General features: G+C 36.9%; 2 protein-coding genes across 11 annotated transcripts in view; one reads left to right on the forward strand and one right to left on the reverse strand.

The window, feature by feature from the left end:
* Window positions 1-10,072, reverse strand: part of LOC127510578 (NACHT, LRR and PYD domains-containing protein 3-like) — a 104,962-nt gene extending 94,890 nt beyond the window's left edge. For 4 of the 10 annotated variants that reach the window (XM_051890229.1, XM_051890228.1, XM_051890227.1 and 1 more), the window contains exons 1-3: window positions 9,919-10,072; window positions 9,716-9,789; window positions 3,741-3,931 (exon numbers count right to left, since the gene is read on the reverse strand). In XM_051890229.1, coding sequence (XP_051746189.1) covers window positions 3,741-3,913 — 173 coding nt within the window. In that variant the 5' untranslated portion in view covers window positions 3,914-3,931; window positions 9,716-9,789; window positions 9,919-10,072. Of the gene's footprint in view, window positions 1-3,740; window positions 3,932-8,962; window positions 9,031-9,715 lie in introns of those variants that run through there. The other 6 variants (XM_051890234.1, XM_051890230.1, XM_051890223.1 and 3 more) reach the window with 5 other exon arrangements.
* Window positions 10,073-15,859: 5,787 nt separating this feature from the next.
* On the forward strand, window positions 15,860-20,459 carry LOC127511449 (gastrula zinc finger protein XlCGF8.2DB-like). The gene is made up of 4 exons (XM_051892261.1): window positions 15,860-16,031; window positions 19,025-19,769; window positions 20,001-20,230; window positions 20,452-20,459. The coding sequence occupies exons 1-4, from the start codon at window positions 15,860-15,862 to the stop codon at window positions 20,457-20,459; spliced, it is 1,155 nt and encodes a 384-aa protein (XP_051748221.1).
* The last annotated feature ends 3,826 nt before the right edge of the window (window positions 20,460-24,285 follow it).

Genomic DNA, 24,285 nt, shown 5'->3' on the forward strand with positions numbered 1-24,285 from the left:
CACACGAGTTCGATTGACGTCAGAGTTCGGTACGTTTGGATGATGTGAACACTGTCTTCTGAACTCGGGTGCGCACCCGCGAACTGTACCCGAGTTCGCTTAAAAAGGGTGGTCTGGGGTGCGGTTCAAGTGAACTCCGGTACGGTTCACTTCTGATATGAACGCAAACGTACCAAATTGCGGAAGTGAACCGCTATTAATGCCGTATTATTTGATAAAAATGTGTGTTTGTGTTTCACTCACTTTCCCGACGAGCGTGGCTGACGTGCTGCAAGCAGAGAGCTGTAGTGTAGCCTTAATGTCATTTCTGCTCACCTTCAGCATTCTACATTCGCGGCAGATAGACGCAAGTGCCGTTATGAACAAAACCAACGGTTCAAAAACAAAAATAAAAAAGCGATGAGAGCAACGTTATGCATTTTGCCACCTTCTCCTGCGCTGTCGTTACTAAGCAACGAAGTAAACAGCTGCTGGTTTGATGACACAAACGAACCGCGGGTCGGACCCAAATAATATAATATGAACACAGTCCAGTGGGGGCAGGGGGAGGGGGGAGCAATCGAACTCGGGTTTGGTCCAGGCAATCGAACCAAGTGTGAAAGCACTCTTAGCGGAAAATCCTTTCAGTCTCTCCATGTTTGTTTCAACTGTGAAACTGTGTTTATAAAATGATGCTCCACAAATGAGCCATTGACTTCAAATCTCTCCTTACCAACTAAATAATAGCCCCTTTCCCACATAGAGTCTTTACTGGTAAGTTAACATTTAGAGATCATGGTGTCTTACTGCTAAAATTATGTAACAGGGTTGCTTGTGTGAACAGCACATTTGTGTATTTACCAGAATAGTCTATCTGGTAAATCTACGGCAATTTACCGGGTTCCGTGTGTGAAAGTGGCTAATGAGAATAAAATGCTCTGAACTGCAGAAAACAATATCTACAGAGACATTGTTAATGGACATCAGGGCCATCACCATGGGGGGTGTGGTGTAGCATCTGGAGTGATCAAACACACATTTGTATAAGTTACTCTTCCAGCCCTGCATGCCAGGCCCCATAATGTCTGGCTTCCCCACTGAGCGCTATCACCCTTCTGCTTAAATGGAATCTTTGCCACTACACAAGAATGTTTCTTTTTGTGAGCTTTGGTTTGGAGTGACTGAAATGTATCTTTACGCACAACTGCCAGTCTGTATGGAGAGCTTCTTGAGACTCCAGAAACACCAGAAGCTTCAAATACCTGTTTGCTGCTCAACACTGGCTTTTTTTTTATAGCTGCCCTTTTAACACCCTGGAGCCGGCGGTATTGCCGGCGATACCACCTCGGTTTTTTTCTTATCAGTGTGAAAGAGACTAAAAATACTGTCAATTTTGGACAAATCAGTTAAGAGTTATTTACCATTCTAATCTGTGAAATGTCGTCTTTTATTTGTGTACACTCAGAGTAAAAACAAAATGTTGTGCTTTTTGCAAAATAAAGAAAACTAACATGATGTGTGAGCCGCAGTCTCTCTCTGAATGAAGTCCAATCTGATTTCTCAGAAAATGAACTAATGTAGTGAATACTAATGACACAAAAATGAGACTTATGTCTAAAGAAACATTAAAATGTCAGGTTTTAAATCATGTAAGTCAAATCGAAAACAAATATTCTCTGTTTATGTAATCTGTATGAAAAAGAGACATGTCAGTAGTTTGCGGCTCAGCTCATTATCCACTAATGTGGCCACGCCCACAGACCGCTCACGCTATTCAGACGCAAAGGCGTTCTGAGGCGATCAATGCAGCAGAGTGAACGCCCGCGTCAGCTCAGAAAAACGCATCAAGTTTAGTCAGTTTCATGTACTTTTCATCGTTTTGAGATGCGGTGAGGAATAATTCTAATAGGATTTACCTCAGAAGGAGAGCTGGTTTCACTTTCATTTCAAGGATCAACTATCGAGCCGATGATTGTGAAAGGTAAGTTGTTTTTTATTCTTAAATTCTGTATTCTAATCACGATATAGCCTAGTGTCTGTGAATATTAAACTGCAAAAAAAAATGTTTTAATATGAATCCTGCAAGTTTTGTGTGTCTCAGTGTGAATTAATGGGGCAGATTGACGCAGGGTTTTGTTTACTACACAACTTAGTAAATTGCCATAGCTATTCCCAGACTATATTGCTATACTGAGATGAGTGAAATATCATATAGGTAATATGGTATAGTAAAATACATATAGGTAATATGAATGTTTAAACGCTTTGCATCACAGAAATACATTATTTTTTAAAGTATATTAAAATAGAAAAACATTATTTTAAATTATAATAATATTTCACAGTATTGCTGTTTTTTTCTGTATTTTTATCAAATAAATGCAGGCTTGATGATCATGAGACTTCTTTCAAAAACATAAATATCTGTTATCAGCATGCTCACAGAGGGCTTTTTTCTTTTATCTCACAGATTTGAGAATCATAGTGACCAGATATTGGCCCACACTGGACATTATGAATGAATATAATGGTGAGATCACTGACTGGAAGCAGGAAAGGTTTTTTTTTTTTTTCTACAGGGCAGAAACACCAAACACCTTGGAATGCCAGGTAAGTGATGTTCACTTGTATCTTTGAACAGGATTATTTCCAGGTAAAACTGTATACTCAAAATGTGCCCTCATTTATTCAAAATGTGTCTCATTTATATTGTTAACTATATTCTGAATAAACTACCAAAAAAAAAAAAAACTACTTTGTACTTTGATTTTTTTAGTGTCCTCTCACATAGCCTACCTGACTGAAAGGGCTCATTATGCGGGTCTTTGTCTTCTCAGGTGTGAATCACAGCATTATTCATGAAGATTCATGTGTCCCGCATACTGTCTTTCTTGACAAAAAGTGTCTTACAAAATTTAAATCAATATATTGTTTTATATGAACGAGTAGGCAGGGTAATTGTTACATCATTTTGAAGCAAAAATTCTAGTTTACAACCTCCAATATCCAGAAGTCTTGTGAACACATATTTAATATTTATTTTGTGACCATATTTCAGTGACTTAAGAAATTTTTATTTGAAAGTGAACTATTCCTTTAATCACAAAATTAAAAAAAAAAAAAATGCAGTTTTGATGCTCTTTAATGTGGCGTGAGACAGATCACTGTACAGGCGCCTCATAATACTAGTTACAGAATGAACATGAATAAACATCTGAAGGTGTTGAAAGATACAGTACAACTTACTGAAATGTATAATATCTCGTGTAATCGCTCAATCAGTGTTTCAGGGGTGGAAAGACGTCAATAAAACAAGTAAACACTGTCACATAGCATTTACCTCAGGCGAGTCCACAGCTTGTTAGTTCATCAGAGAAATAAACTCTTTCACTAAATATATGTATTATATTAGCCTATATATTCACCTTCATTATTTATCAAGGGTGATGTTTCATTTACGCGGGTGCGTTGATTATCAAATGACACTAAATCATCATACTATTTGCTCAAGAAGTTGTGTGGGGCTAATTTCAAATAAGCGTTTCAGTTCAGAACGATTAAACTTAATTTAATTTTTGTTTATGTTCCTGTTAAAATTTCTTTCATTTCTGGTTTTTGCTTTCGTTCGTGAACCAGTTCAGATCCCTGTTTATAAGTAAAATCTTGTAACTCAGTTAATCTCTGTGGGTTCATTCTGTGTTGATATTTAATGTCACATTTCATTGCAACAGTTCAATCACCAACTACATGTTTGTACTCACACAGGATCAGAGGCTACTGCTCCATCACTGAACTTAAGAGGGGCTCTCATGGATTCATCACTCTTCATAGGCACACAGCTGGGCTCTGGAGATCCTGATCTCTGGTTCTGGAAGTCAACAACATCACCCTCCTCTCTGCTGTCATGGAAACTCATTTTAGAAGTGCTGTCCATTTTTCTCCATAAAGATTACTGCCATGCAAACAAACAAACAAACAAAAAACAGTTTATTTATTTAAAGTAATCGTAAATACTGAACTAAAGTTGTCATGACGTAATCTGCAATTCTTTGTAAAAAAAAATAATCTGTTTTTAGGGTGGTTGTCCTAAGAGGTCACAAACTTCTTTTTCCCCCTTCAGGAGAACTAGCATGAAAATCACTGCTGCTCATTTAGTTGTGGCTTGCATCATGTGAGAGGAATTACAAGCCGAGTTGAGTACCTTACAAGCGACTTGCTCTGGGTCATTTTTAAATGAAGTTCCTAAACGTAATTTCAGGAGGCGTGAACCCATCTACTCTGAAGCATATAAGCAGCCACTCACCTTAGTACATCAGCTATTTTGGCATTGTGTCCCGCCCACTCACTTACAGCAATCTACAGGTGCTGGTCATATAATTAGAATATCATCAAAAAGTTGATTTATTTCACTAATTCCATTCAAAAAGTGAAACTTGTATATTATATTCATTCATTACACACAGACTGATATATTTCAAATGTTTATTACTTTTAATTTTGATGATTATAACTGACAACTAAGGAAAATCCCAAATTCAGTATCTCAGAAAATTAGAATATTGTGAAAAGGTTCAATATTGAAGACACCTGGTGCCACACTCTAATCAGCTAATTAACTCAAAACACCTGCAAAGGCCTTTAAATGGTCTCTCAGTCTAGTTCTGTAGGCTACACAATCATGGGGAAGACTGCTGACTTGACAGATGTCCAAAAGAAGACCATTGACACCTTGCACAAGGAGGGCAAGACACAAAAGGTCATTGCAAAAGAGGCTGGCTGTTCACAGAGCTCTGTGTCCAAGCACATTAATAGAGAGGCGAAGGGAAGGAAAAGATGTGGTAGAAAAAAGTGTACAAGCAATAGGGATAACCGCACCCTGGAGAGGATTGTGAAACAAAACCCATTCAGAAATGTGGGGGAAATTCACAAAGAGTGGACTGCAGCTGGAGTCAGTGCTTCAAGAACCACTATGTACAGACGTATGCAAGACATGTGTTTCAGCTGTCGTATTTCTTGTGTCAAGCCACTCTTGAACAACAGACAGCGTCAGAAGTGTCTCGCCTGGGCTAAAGACAAAAAGGACTGGACTGCTGCTGAGTGGTCCAAAGTTATGTTCTCTAAATTTTGCATTTCCTTTGGAAATCAGGGTCCCAGAGTCTGGAGGAAGAGAGGAGAGGCACACAATCCATGTTGCTTGAGGTCCAGTGTAAAGTTTCCACAGTCAGTGATGGTTTGGGGTGCCATGTCATCTGCTGGTGTTGGTCCACTGTGTTTTCTGAGGTCCAAGGTCAACGCAGCCCTATACCAGGAAGTTTTAGAGCACTTCATGCTTCCTGCTGCTGACCAACTTTATGGAGATGCAGATTTCATTTTCCAACAGGACTTGGCACCTGCACACAGTGTCAAAGCTACCAGTACCTGGTTTAAGGACCATGGTATCCCAGTTCTTAATTGGCCAGCAAACTCACCTGACCTTAACCCCATAGAAAATCTAGGGGGTATTGTGAAGAGGAAGATGCGATATGCCAGACCCAACAATGCAGAAGAGCTGAAGGCCACTATCAGAGCAACCTGGGCTCTTATAACACCTGAGCAGTGCCACAGACTGATCGACTCCATGCCACGCCGCATTGCTGCAGTAATTCAGGCAAAAGGAGCCCCAACTAAGTATTGAGTGCTGTACATGCTCATACTTTTCATGTTCATACTTTTCAGTTGGCCAAGATTTCTAAAAATCCTTTCTTTGTATTGGTCTTAAGTAATATTCTAATTTTCTGAGATACTGAATTTGGGATTTTCCTTAGTTGTCAGTTATAATCATCAAAATTAAAAGAAATAAACATTTGAAATATATCAGTCTGTGTGTAATGAATGAATATAATATACAAGTTTCACTTTTTGAATGGAATTAGTGAAATAAATCAACTTTTTGATGATATTCTAATTATATGACCAGCACCTGTAATGGCTCAACACACTGCTTGCTACCATTCTCCTCCAACTTCAGGGTTCTATGACCGTTTACAGAAACTGACGCAGCAGCCCATCTTTTATTATTAACCATAATGGCAATCAATTCCCCTTTTTCTTATAAGCTTTCTTTTTATCTTTTTAGCGCTACAGCTCCCATTTAGCTATATCCAGATCTCAAATTTACCGCCAGAAGTTCCTACCTTAATTCTGCCACATGGAAATTCTGCCAATTTTATGTCGAGTAAATCCTTAAAATTGAAGAAATCAATCCTAGAATAAAAATCTCTAGTCTTCAACCTTGATGCATCCTAATTTGCCGCATTGTGGCTCTCTTATGGGCCGGTAATGCAAAGAGTTTCCCCTCTGCATCTCCACTATGCTGCTGTTGTCTGCTCTTCAATCAAATCCTTTGCACATCTATCTTTTCATTCTTTTTCTTACCACAGCTGTGGCAGCAACAATGGAAAATCCAATATTTTTTCTGACTCCATGTTTAGCATGAAAGCTCATGAAATTGCTGACAGCTCACCAGGCAGTACAGTTGTATCATGTATCAACTGCTTTGACATGATTATATGTTAAAATGACACGTGCATGGGCTCACGACATCCTTTGCACCGTGTACGCAAGTTGCAAGTGACTAAGATTTCTGAATTTTTATCAAGTTGAACAAAATAAATATTAACAAGAGAGCTCTAACCAAATTTCTCCGTTTATTTACATGGTGTAACTTGTAAATACTTTATGGTTCATCTCATGTTTTCTATGAGAAATGTATGTCAGGGAGAGCACTCTCAGTAAAATCCCTACAGTAGTTTTTTCATAAACAAAAAGTTTTACATGTAATGTAATAAACAGCACAATTAGGAAATATTAAAATGACATGGACTCAGATGAGATGAAGACTCCACTCATACCAGTGACCTAATAAAAAACATTTTATTTTAATAGGTCACCTCATGGTGTTGAAACTGCATGACTAGTTGAATACTACTCGCAATATATCAGTAACAATGGACACATGACTCACTGAACAAATAGTATCATAGTTCAAGTGTTTCCCCACCCTGTTCCTGGAGGCACACCAACAGTACACATTTTGGATGACTCACTTACAATGCCCTCCACTAATATTGGCACCCTTGGTAAATATGAGCAAAGGTGGCTATGAAAATAAATCTGCATTGTTTATCCTTCTGATCTTTCATTGAAAAAAGAAAAAGAAAAAAAAAAAAATCACAAAATTCTAACCTTTCATTGAAGTAAAACAATTGAAAATGGTGGGAAAGCTCATTATGAAATAAATGTTTTTCTCTAGTTTATGTTGGCCACAATTATTGGCACCCAATTATTGCAACGTCCTTTTCCCAAGATGACAACTCTTGAGTCTTCTTCTATAATGCCTGATGAGCTTGGAGAACACCTGACAAGAGATCAGAGACCATTCCTTCATACAGAATCTCTCCAGATCCTTCAGATTCCCAGCTCCATGTTGGTGCTTCTTCTTTTCAGTTCACCCCACTCATTTTCTTCAGGGTTCAGGTCAGGGGAGTGGGACAGCCATGGCAGAAGCTTCATTTTGTGCTCAGTGACACATTTTTGTGTTGATTTTGATGTTTTGTTTTGGATGCCCTGATGGAAGATCCAACCACGGCCCATTATAAGAAAGCAGAAGCAGTCAGGTTTTGATTTTTGTATCTGTTGGTATTTGATAGAATCCACAACATTAAAGATCCAGCAGTATATTTAACCATGTTCAGGGGGTACTTTTTATCCCTGTTTGCACCAAACCCATCTGGTGGGTTTGCTGCCAAAAAGCTCCTTTTTTTTCCCCATCTGATTATAGAACCAGTTCCCTTTTGAAGTTCCAGTTGTGTCTGACAACTGAATATGCTGGAGTTTGTTTTTGGATGAGCGAGGAGGATTTTTCCTGAAACCCTCCCAAACAACTGGTGATGTAGGTGCTGTGTGGTAATTTTTTTGGCTTTCTGACCCCAAGACTCAACTAATTTCTGCAATTCTCCAGCTGTGATCCTTGGAGAGTCTTTGGCCACTCACACTTTCCTCCTCACCATGCATTAGGACGATTTAGACGCAAGTCCTCTTCCAGGCAGATTTGTAACATCTTTAGTTGATTGGAACTTCTTAATTATTGCCCTGATGGTGGAAATGGGGATTTTCAATGCGTTACCTTTTTTCTTACAGCCATTTCTATTTTGTGAAGCTCAACAATCTTTTTCTGCACATCAGAACTATATTCTTTGTTTTTACTCATTGTGATGAATGATTAAGGTAATTTGGCCTTTGTGTTTACATATATTTGTACTCTTGTGGAACAGGAAGTCATGGTTGGATAATTCCATGCTCCTAGTCACCCTGGTGTGCTAAAAAAAATATAAATATGAATGGGAATATACTTCAGAGATATTTTACTAATAAGAATTTCTAGGGGTGCCAATAACTGTGGCCAACATGTATTGGAGAAAAACATTTCATAATGTGTTTCCACCCACTTTCAACTGTTACTTAGATGAATAGTTAGAATTTTGTGAATTTTTTTAATTAAAGATCAAAAGAATAAATAATGCAGATTCATTTTCACAGCCGACTTTGCTCATATTTACCAAGAATGCCAGTATTATTGGAGGGGCCTGTATGTCTCACAAGGTGTTGATGTCACCAATCCGCGGGACGACCAACGGAGACAAAGCCGACTAGTGCGCCCGAGGACTGAGTCGGAGCCAGTGTGATCGAGGACCAAGGTGGAGCCGGAGGAAAGGAGAAGCCCGCTGTTTTTACACAGCTGTTTTTGCCTATACACGTCTTATGTCATTTCATTTTAAAATAACTTTTATTTTTAATTAACTAATATTTTTAAATAAGTCCTGGTGCCCTTTACAGAGGACATAGCATAACATATGAATAAATTCTTGTTCTCAAGAGGATATGGCATAAATACAAACATAAGAAAGATCAAATTTTCATAAAATAATAATAATAAAAAACTTACTTTGGCATCATAAACACGTCAGCAAAGGAAGCAGATCAAAAATCAAACTGTGTCTCTCTCTGCCAAACTATCAACTAAGAAAAACAAGTCTATAAAGTTTTATGGGTCTGATGCTGCCCTCATTGGCTGTTTCTGTGATTGTCAGACTCAGAAAGGTACACACTTGCAGGGCGAGACAAAGTAACTAAAATACTTTACATAAACAGGTATCACAAGGAGTGAAAAAGAAAACCTAGAGCTCTACTAGAGACTGAGACTTCATCAAACTTGAGGAGAGTTTGAACTCAAGTGCTGGGTAGATTATTCCAGATATCCTCGGGGAAACAATACACAGATGTACCTAAACAGGGATGCTCTTTAGGGTCTAGTGAATTACTTGCAGAGATGAATGTGTATTTCTTTTAAAAGAAATGGGAAGCAATGGGAAACAATCCCAGTTTACAGTGTTTAATAAGAGAAGTTTTGTATATACAGGTCACACACTTAAAAGTGCATGTGTAGCAAATTATTTGTGTGGTTGAAAAGATAACAAGGAAAATAACTGCAAGTTAAGTAAATCAGTAGGAATTACACCAACAAAAGTTATGCAGATAATTATACAGGCTGACATTTCACCACCTCTGAAAAATACTAGAATACTACTACTCAGAGTAAATTTCACTACAATCACATAAAAGCAGTTATTCATGAACACAACAAAGTATCCAAAAACTTTAAGGTTTCATGATCGCTAATGTATAAAACAGAACTTACCCGTGATCTTCTTCTTTTGAGCTTCTTCTTCTTATATGGATACCGCCACCTGAACTGTATTTCTCACATATTACCTAAATCCAATGATTTATTCCATTAATCCTAATAAATTCTTCCTTAAGACTTGCTTTCTATTTCATATGCATTACATTCAATCAAAACATGCTCCACTGTCTCCTCTATTAAACAAACATCACACAAACCTGTATCATGTTTCCCTATAATGTGTGGTTAAGATTGCCCTGTTCATAGATGTGTGAAGATGACTTGTCCCCTTCTATTTATGTTATGAATGATTTTACTTTTCTTTATGCTCTTCTTCCTCCTTCCTCTTCTTCTTGATTTTAATGGCAGTTGTCATACAACTTTAGATGCATTACCACCACCTGCTGGTTATGAGTGTGGGTCAGAATCTCATTATTAACCTAGCTCATTTTATCTCCTGAACTTGGGTGGAATTACAATTGATAAAATTCATAATCTCAAATTTTTTCTTATGTCTTTTGTCCTCAAATGTATTAGTCCAGACAATATTTTTACAATAGTTACAATTACCACAGCTAAAATTCCCTTTTCATCGTCTTAGCCAAGTTTCCCATCTTGAAGCTGAAAGAAAACTCCTCACCAATTTGTTCTTTTTTGTTGGGGCACAATTAATAGTGAAACCGGGGACTCTTTAAAAATTTCCCTTAAAGAATCATCAACTTAAAAACATTCCAATTGTTATGACCCCGTCTAGGGTGAGGCCGCAACATAAACTGCAATTGAAATCAAAGATCCTTTGTACACTTTTATTTACAAAATCACAAGTGAAAGCACAACTTCAGGGGTGAGCAAAGGCCAAAACAACAAACAAACACCACACAAACTCCTAACAGAAAAACCTAAATTCTCTAACCAAAAAAAAAAAAAGAAAATACAATAAATTACCCTAACTCCCTATCTAAATGAAAAACAGGAGAAAACAGTATTTACAAAAGAAATGGCTCTCACCCCCTACAGCTCCCAAATGTGGAAAAGATATTTACAATATTTTACAAAATATACAAAAGGGAAATGAGTTTGACAACAACTTAACAACTCAAACCCAAAAATAACGCTGCACACAACAGGCAGATCAACAGGCAAGCTAACAGCAACAACATGCTGCAGCAAACACACAATAGCACATGTGCAATTAAACAACAGGAAATCACAAATTGAGAAGAGCTCCCTCTTCAGGCCTTCCAGATCATTTTATTGCTGCTCCCTGGTCCCATTAGCACCAATCAGATCCGGAGATCACTTTGGTAGAATCCAATCCTATGAAAGAAAGGACAAGAGAAAGAGAGCGAGAGAGGGAGAGAGAGAAATAGAGCGAGAGTGAGACGGGACCAGCAAAACACATATACACAATACGTCTCAGGACGTAACACAATTCTTTTGAATAGTTAAATTTGTGTTGCTTCTTTGCTGTATCTTGTAACAGAATATAGCTTGTTATTAGGACCCGAATTTGATTTCTGTTTTTGTCCAGAAGTTCCTCCCTCTTCAGTGACTGGGCTTTTCCAGAAGCTTACTATTCTGACACAACAAAGTACTTTTCAACAAAGAGGTTATAGTTCATCAACACTATAACCTCTTTGTTGAAAAGTACTTTGTTGTGTCAGAATAGTAGATTGCACTTTAAAATCCTCATCCGAGTCACATATTCATCTCAATCTTTGAAATTGACCATAAGGAATATTCTTAATTAACCACAGGGGATGAAAACTTTCATCATGTAGAATAGTGTTCCGATCAGTAAGTTTCCTATAGACAGAGATGTGAAGATTTCCATGTAAATCCTTTCTGATGGTTAAATCCAAAAAATGTTTCCCAGTCTTATTGTCATGTGTAGTTTTGGTCTTGTTTCATGTTCATGTTTTATTTTAAAGTTTAGTCATGTCTTATTATGTTGTCATTGCTTTGTTTCCATGTTTGCCATGTTCTCCCTTTTGCCATGTGTTTCCCTTGTTTGTGTCATGTGATCCTGCCATGTGGTCCCTTGTTGTGTCCTATTTTGTCATTGGTTTGATTGTGCACAGGTGTGTCTTGTCTAGTGATTAGTCCTTGTGTATTTAAACCCTCATGTTTGCCATGTGTCTTAGGTACAGTATTGTCCCTGTACCACTGTGAGTAAGGTTATGTTTTTAAGCCCAGCCCAGCCAAGCCAAGCCAATATTTTGTTTGATCATGTTTTGAGTTAAATAAATCCACTGAAGACTGGAGAAATTTTGTGGACTTTCTTGCATGGTGTGGTTTAATGATGTAGCCTTAAAGGACACTAAATGCTACTTAATGCCTGACAATACCCCACACTTAATTCCGGTTCAGTACATAGACTATGCCTTATTGTTATGTGATTCTTCATTTACTGTGGGTTTTGTGGATGAGGAGCCCCGCAATCCCACAGTACCTACCAAGCCAGTGCCTGTTCACTGCCCAGCCAAAGACTGTTTATGTCATGCCTGCTCGGTTAGAGACTCTTCAAGTCATGCCTGGCACGCCTGAATCTCTTCAAGTCATGCCTGCACACCTTAGTCGCTTCAAGTCATGCCTGCCATACCTGAATCTCTTTCAAAGATGGCTGCCACACCTGAGTCTCTTCACAAGATGGCTGCCACGTCTGAACCCTCAGCCAAGATGGCCACACTAGAGTCTTCAGAGAATGTAGCGCTGACCATTATGGCCATGGCCATTTGGTGTGTGTGGGCTGAACACACACATTGGCTCCAGCCCCTGACCAGCGTCCAGAGGGGACTCCAGCCCCTGACCAGCATCCAGAGGGGACTACCTGCATCACCATGGTTCCCCGAACTGCCTGAACCACCATGGCCCCCTGAGCTGCCGGTGCCGCCCATGTCCCACGGCTCATGCCCACCATTGCCATGCCATGTCCTGTTCCCCTGCACGGACCTGGCATACAACTACAACTACTACCACTACTGTATAAGTAGTGGTAGTACTTGTAGTAGTAGCAGTAGTTGTTATAATAATAATAACAATAGTAGTAGTAGTAGTAGTAGTATCAGTCTTAACCTTTGTAAGCAGGTTAAGACTGGATTTAGATTTTTAAATTTTACTGTAAAGGAATACCAATGCTTTGTTTAATAAAAATATGAGAATAATAATAATAATAATTGCATGAATATTTAAATGTTGCATTTCGCAGGTAGTTTAAGACTGGATTTAGATTTTTAAAAATGTACTGTAACGGAATAAAAATTTTTTTATGTTTTAAAAGCTATTACAATTATGAAAATATCACGTTTTTGGTGAGTTTATAATGTAATAAATTTCTCATAATGTAAAAATTATTACATTATGAGCTCAAGATTTTATTACATTTTGAGAAAATTATTACATTATGAACATTATATTACAATAATAATGTAATACTTATTACATTATTTGCAGTTTTTACAGGGGGTACTCCACTCTAAAAAGTTTGGGAACCAATGATGTAAGCTATACTGTCTATAATGTATTTCCATATTCATATTTCCATTTTACTATCAAGAAAACGAGAGAGTATGGATGCGCATTAAATAGATCTTAATAAAAATCTATTTGCTCAAAATTTGGTTTTCGTTAGGGCAGTATACCATGGCCTTATGTCCACTTTAAAGCATTAAAAAGCATGTGTGCATTGTCCTATTTGCCAAGTTCTAGGGTCCATAAAAAAGCTGATGCAGTAAAAAGAGCTCAACATTTGGCTTTCCTTAGGGCAGTGTGTTATATTTCAAGGTCTTATGTCCACTTTAACAAATTTAACTCTGTGGCAGCCAAGAAACCGTGCTGCAAATAGACTCATGAAAAACCATTGGTACAGTAAAAGTTATAAAAAAAATTTGATTTTTTAGGCCAGTATATTTATATTGTCCTGTATAAAAATGATTGGAACAGTAAAATGTATGAAAATTTCATATTTCAAAATATCAAAGCTCCTTTATTAAACCACTTTGTCGGATTTAACGTATCCTTACAGGTGGCAGAGAAATGCTTATTTTTCTTAATTCAGTTCTAACAGTGCTTATTGTGAGTAGAGCCATTGACATACATGCATACATACATACATACATACTTTAGATATAAATGGAGGCTCACGCTTCAAAAAAATGACAAACGAATAAGTAGTTGGATTCATCCTCGTACTAGAAGAACCGCTCTAACAAATCAATTCCAATATTTCTGCACTTTTTTATCAGCCCAATTTTGTTTTGCCATATTGCGCCATAAGCCCATTTCACGGCCACCACAGAGGATACATCAAAGTGGACATAAGGCCGTGATATTAGAGGTATACTGGGACCCACGAACTTGGCAAATAGGACAATGCACACAGCAGTAATGCACCATCAGCCCAATTCATGTCTTGATTTCTTGGCCGTCACAGATGATGTGTTAAGTAAGGGATAATGTACATCCAGCCGATTGTTATCTCAGAATAAACCCCAACAAGGTGATCAGGACCCTGACGCGAAGGTCCCTTTAGGGGCTCTGTACAAATGCCTGAAAAAAAAAAAAAAACTGGACATGGAATTGTTCTTAAAACAGGGCCAAATGTTGGTAAAGTGTTTACTTTGAGAAAATTTTTTGCACTGAGCGTTCATTACAGGAATACAAATTTCACATGCTTGTTCTTGTTTCTTGTGGAAAGAGTTTACTAAATGAGTAATGTTCAACGAGACTGAGGGAAGTTAGCGAGGGAAGGGCGTTTTTGTCCTGGAGTTTTTCCCTTTTAGACATAATTTCAATCACCAAAAATTCAACTCTGAAACCCTCAGACATAATTTTTTATTATTTGTATGTTGTATGTCTGCACTTTTGTGATTTTACACAGCAGCATGTGAATGAGACTTTTGTATTGGATTGGCGCTAGGACGTCATAAGGCCAGCAGGTGGCGGTAATGCACTAATGCCAAAAAAAAAAGAAAAAAAAAAAAAGACGTAAGACCTAAGAGTAAGAAAAGGTGCATCTCATTTCGTTCTCAATATAATTAATCAGTTTATCGTAAACGTGAATTCGGTCACTGGTAAGTAGTGATTTTTTGAGTTTTTATGGAGCTTTTGAAACTCCTTAAAAACTCTGTTCAGTATAATACCATATACATGTAGTAACCATGTTTTTTTTTTTTTTTGGAGGATTGTATAAACACAGTTTTACTACAAATACCATGGTTAAACTATAGTGCAGCAAAACTTTGTTTAATTTGTGGTTGATTATTGTTCATAAGTTTTAACATCCAACCACGCAAGAAAACATGCAGTCTACCTGAGGGAAGATGTGATCAAAAAGGTGTAAGATGTCTTTCACTATTGTCATTTACTTTGTATTGCTAAATAGAGAAAAACATTTACATTTAAGTAGCTTCTAGCATATTCTTAATCTTAACCTCAATTATTGAAACACACACACATACACACATAATAAAGTTTTGAAACAGTCCATACTAATTCTCTAAGTTCTCTTAAAGTAGAAATATATGCATTTTCATTCATCCATACATTGTTGCAACAATTAGTTGCCATTGTTAAAAAAAATATAACTGAATAACATTCATGCTTTCAACTTTTATGCCATCTGTTATCCTGACAATAAATAAATGTGTATTGTTTTGAATTCTTTTCAAAATTAAGTTGTTCATACAGAGGTTAAGCAGAACAAATGTGTTTGAGAACCTTTTATACACACACCTGCAGACACTGAAATACAGTACAACTATTTTGAGTGTCCCTTATTTTCCTATAAAGAACCATGATTGTCCCTTATTTTCTTTATCTGAACCTGGCAAGCGTGAAAAATGATTCGCCCAATAATAATCTATTAAATGTGATCAACTAATCATTAAATATCAAATCTAAATCATGAGGAACTAAATGTATATTTTGTCTTTATTGATTGGTAACGCTATTTTTCAGGCCATTAACTCTCACTCTGACTGACTCCCTTATCAGTGCGCTGACTACTGAACTAGGGAGCTGATTGAGACTCACCCAGAGATTTAGTTTGGATTTATTTTTCTTTCTGTTAATTATTCTCATCTTCACCAGGAGTTTTTCTGTGTTTGGACACTCTTGTCCTGTTTAAGCAACTGAGATCCATGTGACACTATTATAAAGATGGCATTTATTAAAGAGGAGAGTAAAGACATGAAGATTGAAGAAACATTCACTGTGAAACAAGAAGATACTGAGGAAAAAAAAAAGATGTTGTTTATTAAAGAGGAGAGTGAAAACCTGAGGATTGAAGAAGCATTCAGAGTGAAAAAACAAGATACTGAGGAACAAACAGGTTGGTTTCATTCTCAAAGGTAAACACAGTCATTTGTTTCTTATTAAAAGCTCTACAGAAATGCATGATATTTTTGAGGCATGTCACATGAGTGTCATAAATAAGGTGGTTTTATTTGAGAAGATCCTACTTCCATATTGGACATTCGTTATAAGCCTGTATCACAGTCCGCATGTCGTCACATCTGGCTCTGGATTGTCAATGACAGATGCCAGTTTTGAGAAGAAAATTAAACTAATTTAGTCATACTTATCAATAAACACCAGTACTTAAATCTGTTTATTTATGCTTAAACAATACCCTATATGTATATCTTCTTCTTTTTTTTTATTTTTTTTTATTGTGTAACATCTAAGAGATGAGCTTGTCAGTGCATGCCCGTAAATAAGCATCACACAGCTCCTGTTACTTCCAGAGGAATCATTGGATTGATTTAACTTTATTTGTAATGTTTTCTTTATTTTTGCATTATGTTATCACCCATTATTGTCTACAGTATAATGCTGTCCAGTCATTGCACTCCAAAAACTTAGGAGAGCTCTCGTATTTCATCAAATCTCTTAATTTGTGTTCTGAAGATGAACAAAAGTCTTAAGGGTTTGGAACAACATGAGGGTAATTAATGACTAATGGGTGAACTAACCCTTTAAGGGGTTAATCCCATAAAGACTGGTGTTTTTGTTGTTGTTTTACATTTACATTTACAAAGAAATACTCCAAATAAAGTTTAATTGTATCAGTAAGTCTTAAGTGATATGTCAATAAATATATTAATGGATTTAAAGTATACACCCTTTACAGTTTCGAATGATCTATTACACTTAATTGTATGACCAAAAATGACAGAGTATTAAGTTTTTTTGTTATTAGATGGCTCCATGTCATGAAGTAAGGGGATTAATACTTTAGCTTCAACACAATATGCACCAATAGTAGAGAACATATATCTAGGTTAATGTCGATGCCGTGTACATAGGGTATTTAGCATAAAGCTAGTTTTCAGCCCTTGTCCCTGGTTAGGCTTTTACATAAAATCAAAACATCCAAATAAAAAAGAAACGCAATCATCATGAGGAACAAAACAAATACAAATACACATGTATACAGACAACTAATATAGACAATGAACATTATTTGACATTTAAAAATAATTTTGACTATTTGTTTACAGTCTGCCTGTGCCTTTTGGTTTCTGAAGTGCACAGGCAAATGACAGTTTAAATATTTTTCCACCTGTTTAATATAAGCTTAGCATCTGCAGCTATAATGTTCTTGTTGCTTGCATATTAGAATGCAATTTCTAAAATGTTATTAGAATAAATTAATTTCAAAGATGTTATATGGTAAGCCTGAAATAGATCAGATCAATAGGACTACACAGTATCAGTATGATTATTTTTACCATCTAATATATATATGTGATGTGATCTGCAAAAACCCATCACATGTTGCAATTTTACCTATTACAATAACAATATCATAGGAAAGCTGGATTCGAGTCCTTTTCAAATCTGTTTTTACTTATTTCATAGCTTGTCTGTACCAAAAGTTATGGTTATCTGAAGTCGGCTGATCGCTATGATTTTCAGAAACAGAATTCTGAGAAAAACAGGTTTAATTAACTGTCACCCCCTTTTTTTCACATAGACATGAAAATGCACTATCCAAACTTAAATGGTTGTAATTCAAAAATGCTTTGGAATATAGACCTAAGGTTGGTCTTGTTTTAAAGAAGACACTTTTCAGATTATTGTAGAAGTGAAATAAATTATGAAAGTGAAATAAAAAAAAGTTACCGAAGTTTATGAAAATGTAAAAATATGATTGTATATATTTTATAATAATATATTACAAAACATGTTTTACTCTTAAACTGCAATAAAATAAAAGCCAAAAATGACAGCATTCCACATTTTAGGTTGAAATATTTAAAAAATTAGCTTTCAGTAAGATTTTGTTTGGGCGCAGTACAAAACTTTTTCACTAGATGACACCCAGACTCATATCTGACCATTTAAGGGCGCGTCCATTTATTGAGTGATCTGAACCATATATTTCCATATTTTCATATATTTTATGAAGTAGATATCCTGTTTAGAAGTAGTATGGTTAGTTTGGCAGTATTTGATTTGAATTCAACCTCTAATAAACACATAATTAGAACATGTATGTTCATAAGTCCGTTGTTCTCTGGATCTCCGCCTTCTCACAATAACGTATTAGAAAAAAATCTGTGTGGCGTAGTTTATACAGGACTAGCGGGAAATTTGCATTAATACACCTTAATTCTACATGTTATGTGGTTTATTTTGATAGGTGAACTGTTTTTGTTGTGTTAAGAGAGGGAAAGCTATGGCCGTTTTTTTTTTTTGTTGTTGTTTTTTCTTTCTTTTTTTTTTTACCTCTGCTGGGTGTGTTCTTAAACAGTAACGTTAGAGAAAGACAGTCTTGGCACTATAAATTGCCATTTTTATGCATTTAACAGGCGAATTTTGCCAAGATATTTTCAGAGATGATAGACAAGATGTTACCTACTTTTTTGACTTTACTGAAAGTTTTCACCGTGACACTTGACAGGTTTTCCCAGATCGCATCACGTATATATAAAATCATTTAGTTGATGTAGCCCTAATATCAAAAATAAACTCCGCTACCTTGGAGAGTTGTGCAGTTTGATCATGTTGTGAGGAAATTGGCATAGCGTGAAATGTAATGATAATGTTCTTTGGGGAAAGCAGAGGACCTAATACTGAGCCCTGTTGCACCTCCATACTTGTGTTTGATGTGTTGTCTCTTTGTTTACACAAAGTGGTAGAGGTCAGATAGATAAGACCTAAACTATGCTAACGGTTGTCAACAAATGCCAACAATTCTCAATCTATTCAAAAGAATGTTGTGGTTTGTTGTCTAATAGCACGTTGTTGGTTTTGATGGTAAACTGGCGTTAACCTGTATTTCTCCCTCTCTCTCTCTTTTTTTTTTTTTTGCTTTAGACATGATGACACTGAAAGAGGAGAGTCAAGAACTGCATGAACTAGAAGAAAAAGATCAATATGAGAAATATGTCACAATTAGAGAAAAATCCATACAAACTGAAACACGAAAAAGAGCACCAAAGAGAGAATTTAACAGTTCCTTCACCTGTTCTCAGTGTGGAAAGTGTTTCAATCAAAAGCATAACCTTGAAATCCACATGAGAATTCACACTGGAGAGAAACCTTTCACCTGTGAGCAGTGTGGAAAAAGTTTCATTCACAAAGGAAACCTTAATTCCCACATGCTAAGTCACACTGGAGAAAAGCCTTTCACATGTGATCAGTGTGGAAAGTGTTTCAAACGTAAAGTAACCCTTAAAAACCACATAAGGATTCACTCAGGAGAGAACCGTTTTACATGTAATCAGTGTGGAAAGAGTTTCAGTACTAAAGATAGCCTCAAGAGGCACATAACGCTTCATACTGAAAGTAAGCCTTACACATGCAAAGAGTGCGGCAAAAATTTCATATATAAAGCATACCTTGATTCGCACATGAGAAGTCACACTGGAGAAAGCCCTTTTACCTGCAAACAGTGTGGGAGGAGCTTTTCACATAAAGGAAGCCTTCAGACTCACATGAGGATTCACACTGGAGAGAAGCCGTTCACATGTGATCAGTGTGGAAACAGTTTTAGACATAAATCAACCCTTGATTCACACATGAGAAGTCACACTGGAGAGAGTCCTTACACCTGCAAACTGTGCGGGAAGAGCTTCACACAAAACGGAAATCTTAAGATTCACATGAAATCTCACACAGGAGAGAAACCGTTCATATGTGTTGAGTGTGGGAAATGTTTTACACGTAAACGAGCCCTTAATTTCCACATGAAGAAGTTTCATTCTGGAGAGGAATGTTTTATATGTCATCAGTGTGGAAGGAGATTCCCAAACAAGAAAAGCCTTAACAAGCACATCAAAATTCACTCCAGAGAAGAGACATTCATGTGCCAGCAATGTGGAAAGAGTTTCAGATTTAAAGGAAATCTTAAAACTCACATGAGAGTTCACACTGGAGAGAAGCCTTTCACTTGCTCTCACTGTGGAAAGAGTTTCAATCAGAAAGTAACCCTTGAGGTTCACATGAGACTTCACACTGGAGAGAAACCTTTTACATGTGTTCAGTGTGAGAAGAGTTTCACATATCGAAGAGACCTGAAACGTCATTTGCAAACTCATTCTGGAAAGAAATTGCAGGGCTCTGAATGTGACAAGAGGTTTACAAAAAGGAGCAATTTCAAAAATCACCTGTGCATTTACTCTGGAAAACGGCGATTTAATTGTGATCAGTATAATAAAACATTTCTTTTGCCATCACACTTACAGATACACCTGAAAAGTCACGTAGATGTCAGACGCTATTTGTGTTCTTTCTGTGGAAAGAGATTTAAATGGTTTGGTAATCACCTATCCGAATGATCGGGCTAGTGCTGCTTCCTAAAGAAAGTTTGTTTTAAGTCTTATCGGTTTAAACATTAAAGTGATTTTAAGCCTTCAATCACAAGACGCTGTGAAAGAAAACAGTGTGCAAGTTCTGGAGTACAGAGTTCTCTTTTGCGTCTTCTTGAGCAGATACACAAAAAATTATGCCAAAATGCCCGTTTTGATGAGTGTCCACATAAACACAGTCTTAACTGAATGTAAACCGTTATATTTTTGTCTGTGTCAATATAACGAATCTGTGCAATAGGCGTTTAAGTGACAGCAGCCTCATATACCTTCTGTTTTAATAATTAATCAAACACCAAAAGAAAAGGAGATAATCACTCACGTCTCTTAACTAAATAACTTCTGTAGCTTTTGTATTTTCAGAGTTCTTTTTCGTTCTTCGTTGAGGGGTAAAACGAAGTTCAAAATACATGAGCAGCGATATACTGTAATCGAATATCTGATGCCACCCACACTGCTGAGAGCGACGGTTAGATGAATATGTAAAAATATTGTGCGCTTTCCTCTCAGTAACAAGATAAACACAACAAAATTGAGAAACTAGCAAGGATTTTTTAATAAAGCATAAGAAAAGCATCTGATCATGGCAACGATGATGGTATGTTTGTTTGCACGAGCTCTGTAATTCGGCACTGAAGTCACGTCGTGTTTATATTATAACACTTTATAAAACAGGTTGCTTAAAATCAAGCAGCTTTATCGTATTAAACACGAAAAACTGTCAGTCTCTCATTTCATCAGAAGTACAACTTCGTTTTCTACTATAAAGCAGCTCTGAGGTGTTCATGTTTTCATTCGAGGACATCTGACTTCTACAAACTCAAGAGGAGAAATGAACTGGAAAAGATTTTCCGAGTGAAAGAAGGCGGAGCCTCAGCGCACACCTACTATTTGTAATGGCCACGGACTTTTCCAGAAAGTTAGCTTTGGCAAGCTGTTTCGAACTTCCAAAACAAACTCCAAATGAACTTCGTTTATATACAATATAATAGTGATACTTGTTAATAATAATGATGTGATGACAATTTTATGTTAGTCAACCAGTAGCCTACAGTACATGTGTACCGATTTGAAGTGTACTACAGAAAGACTGGTATCATCATAATATCTTTTAAAATTTTTTGCATTGACTTAGTACCGATTTAAGTACCAGCAGGCTATTTTTGACGTACTATATAGTAATATAGTGGTGTCGATTTAAAGAGGCACCATTTAGGCGATGGTCTCTTGCTACAGATTCTCACTAAGGGTAAACCCACCTCCTGAAGATCAAATCCTAGAACCACCCCTGGTTCAGTGTTTCTCAAATTGTTTTTTGTCCAAAGGCATACTTTTGTGAGGACCGGGGGGACTTAAGCCCCTGCCCCTTTGATTGCGAAAGTGAAAGTGCCCTTTGCGGTCGCATCGCGGTGCCCCCGCGTTCCCATTTCTCCTCCCCTGGAACGCAATTTCTACCGAGGGAGACCCACAACCACACATTACTAATTTTGAGGAACATTATCACTTGGGCTGTAGTTGGAAGGTGTAGAATAAAAGATTAAACATAAATGAGAAACATAACATAAATACTTGAATATATGAAGTATGAATAAATGAATTCAAAGGTAAAATTAATGAGGAACTAATTGTAAATGAATAACATGGATAGGAAAAATATGAATTAAGAAAATAAAAACATTGACAGTTTGCAAACTAAAACTGGACAAATCAGCTGTGAGCAAAGTGCAATTAAAGACACAACCCCTATATCTCTCGCTCCAAATTAAAGCAGTTTATAGTGAAGATTTGCATAATTCTACATAATGTCTGACACATTTGACTAGTTCATAGGAAGCAAGGAATGCTGTGTATCAGTGTGAATGATTTCTCATTTCTTGAATTACATTATGGACCAAATCCATGTAAAATGTATCATATTTGTATTATAAAAATCATGTCTAAATTATCCTCTGCTAAAGCGGAGAAGTTAAGAGACCATGTGACCTAATAAGAGAACATGTTAGGTGTGTTCGACATTGGCTGCGGCTGGATGCAACCGATTGGTAAGAGTAGCCACGCGCAGGCAGGGAATTGAATTGAAATAAATGCAATATTTGACTAATACACAGATGTTTCGGAGACATTTTCATTCAATACTTTATGTACTGCTTACAGTGTCTGTTTTTACAAAAATAAAGTTCAACATAAGCATATATTATTTAAATATCTATGTAGTGGGGTCTACGTTTTTTATCAGTTTTACTTTGAGAAACATTACACAATATAACATCGCGAAAACATGAAAACAGGGCTTTAACTGTTATAAAAATACAGATTTGTGAGCATTAGTGGAACTGAAGTTTTCAGAATAAATATGAAACACACGTGATCGTTGTCATGCAGTGAATCTGGCCAGTCTTGGAACAGCAGTGTCGTCATCAGAGCTCGTGCAGCCGCTCTTGAGAAACTGCGCTGGCTGACTTGGTCGGCTGCTCTCGAATCGCTCTCGCGGTACTTTGAAGCCATACATCACAGTCACATGGCATTGGCGCTCCCTCAAGTCAAACAAAATTTATCTGTGCAGCGCTGCTTGAAGTCGAATCAGCCTATCAAGCCTGATTTATAAGAGGAGGGAGAAATTGTTACGCCCAAACTAAAGACAACGTCTAATTGGTCAGCGGGGTTGGACAAACATCTGTTTCAGGAGAGTAAATGTTTAAATTAAGTGTTATATTATGTGTTTGTGTGTAAAGGTAAAGACCTGTTAGTGGTTTGGTTATGTAGAAGATTTAAAAGAGCTTCTGTTATGTTGAAGTTTTTGTGATTACCATTGTGCTGAAGAGTAGAGCATGTAGTTAGGTTGTGGGTGGCTAAATGAAAGAAGGTTTATGTTGCTTCATTTAAAGAGCAATAACTGTGCTAACTTCAGTGCAGTGGCAAGAAACTCCTTACTTGTTCTTTACATTTGCATACAAATATTTGCAACGGAAGCTACAGAAGCTGTTTTAAATGTGCAACATAAGTGATTATAACAGGTCTTTCTTTAATCAATACAATTGAGCTGCTATGGCTAAAAAACCTTGATTTAATATCAACTAAAAATTACAAATTTATTTAGTTGCATAATGTAATAATTAAGTTACCTTTATATATTTATTAACATGGGCATTCATATTTATGTTGGTTTAACTTGACATTTATACCACATCTGAAAAGAAAAAAGCTACAAAATCTTCATTTAAAAAAGATGATTTAACAAAAATAAGCTCATACCACTTACTTAATAGTTGTCACGAATATGGCTCCTTCGGCCCCTCCTCCGGACCACCGGAGGGAGCCATCACCGGAATACTGATCAGTTCTCATTCGGACTACGTTTCCCATGGGCCCTCACTCCTGGGACTGATTGCACACACACCTGCACTGCATCACACTCACACTATATAAGACACACTCACACACACACACACATCGCGAAGTCTTGATTTGCCGAGGTGATCATTTCTGAGCGTTTTTCTGTGGACTGTTTATCTGTTACCGATTGGACTGTTTATTCCCTACGACCCTTTGCTGCCTACCCTGATCTTTGCCTGTTTCCTGGACTGTGATTGTTTGCTGCCTGCCCTGATCCTTGCCTGTACCCTGACTCTGTTTGTCTGCCGCCTGCCCCGACCATTGCCTGTTACTGTTTATGCCTCTGCCTTTGCCCTGTCTACTCTGTAAGTACTTTTAATAAACTAGCTGCAAATGGATCCACATTCTGTCGACCCATCATTACAGAAGACTTCG

Source organism: Ctenopharyngodon idella, chromosome 4 (genome assembly GCF_019924925.1).
Source record: "Ctenopharyngodon idella isolate HZGC_01 chromosome 4, HZGC01, whole genome shotgun sequence".
Classification (NCBI taxonomy): Eukaryota; Metazoa; Chordata; class Actinopteri; order Cypriniformes; family Xenocyprididae; genus Ctenopharyngodon; species Ctenopharyngodon idella.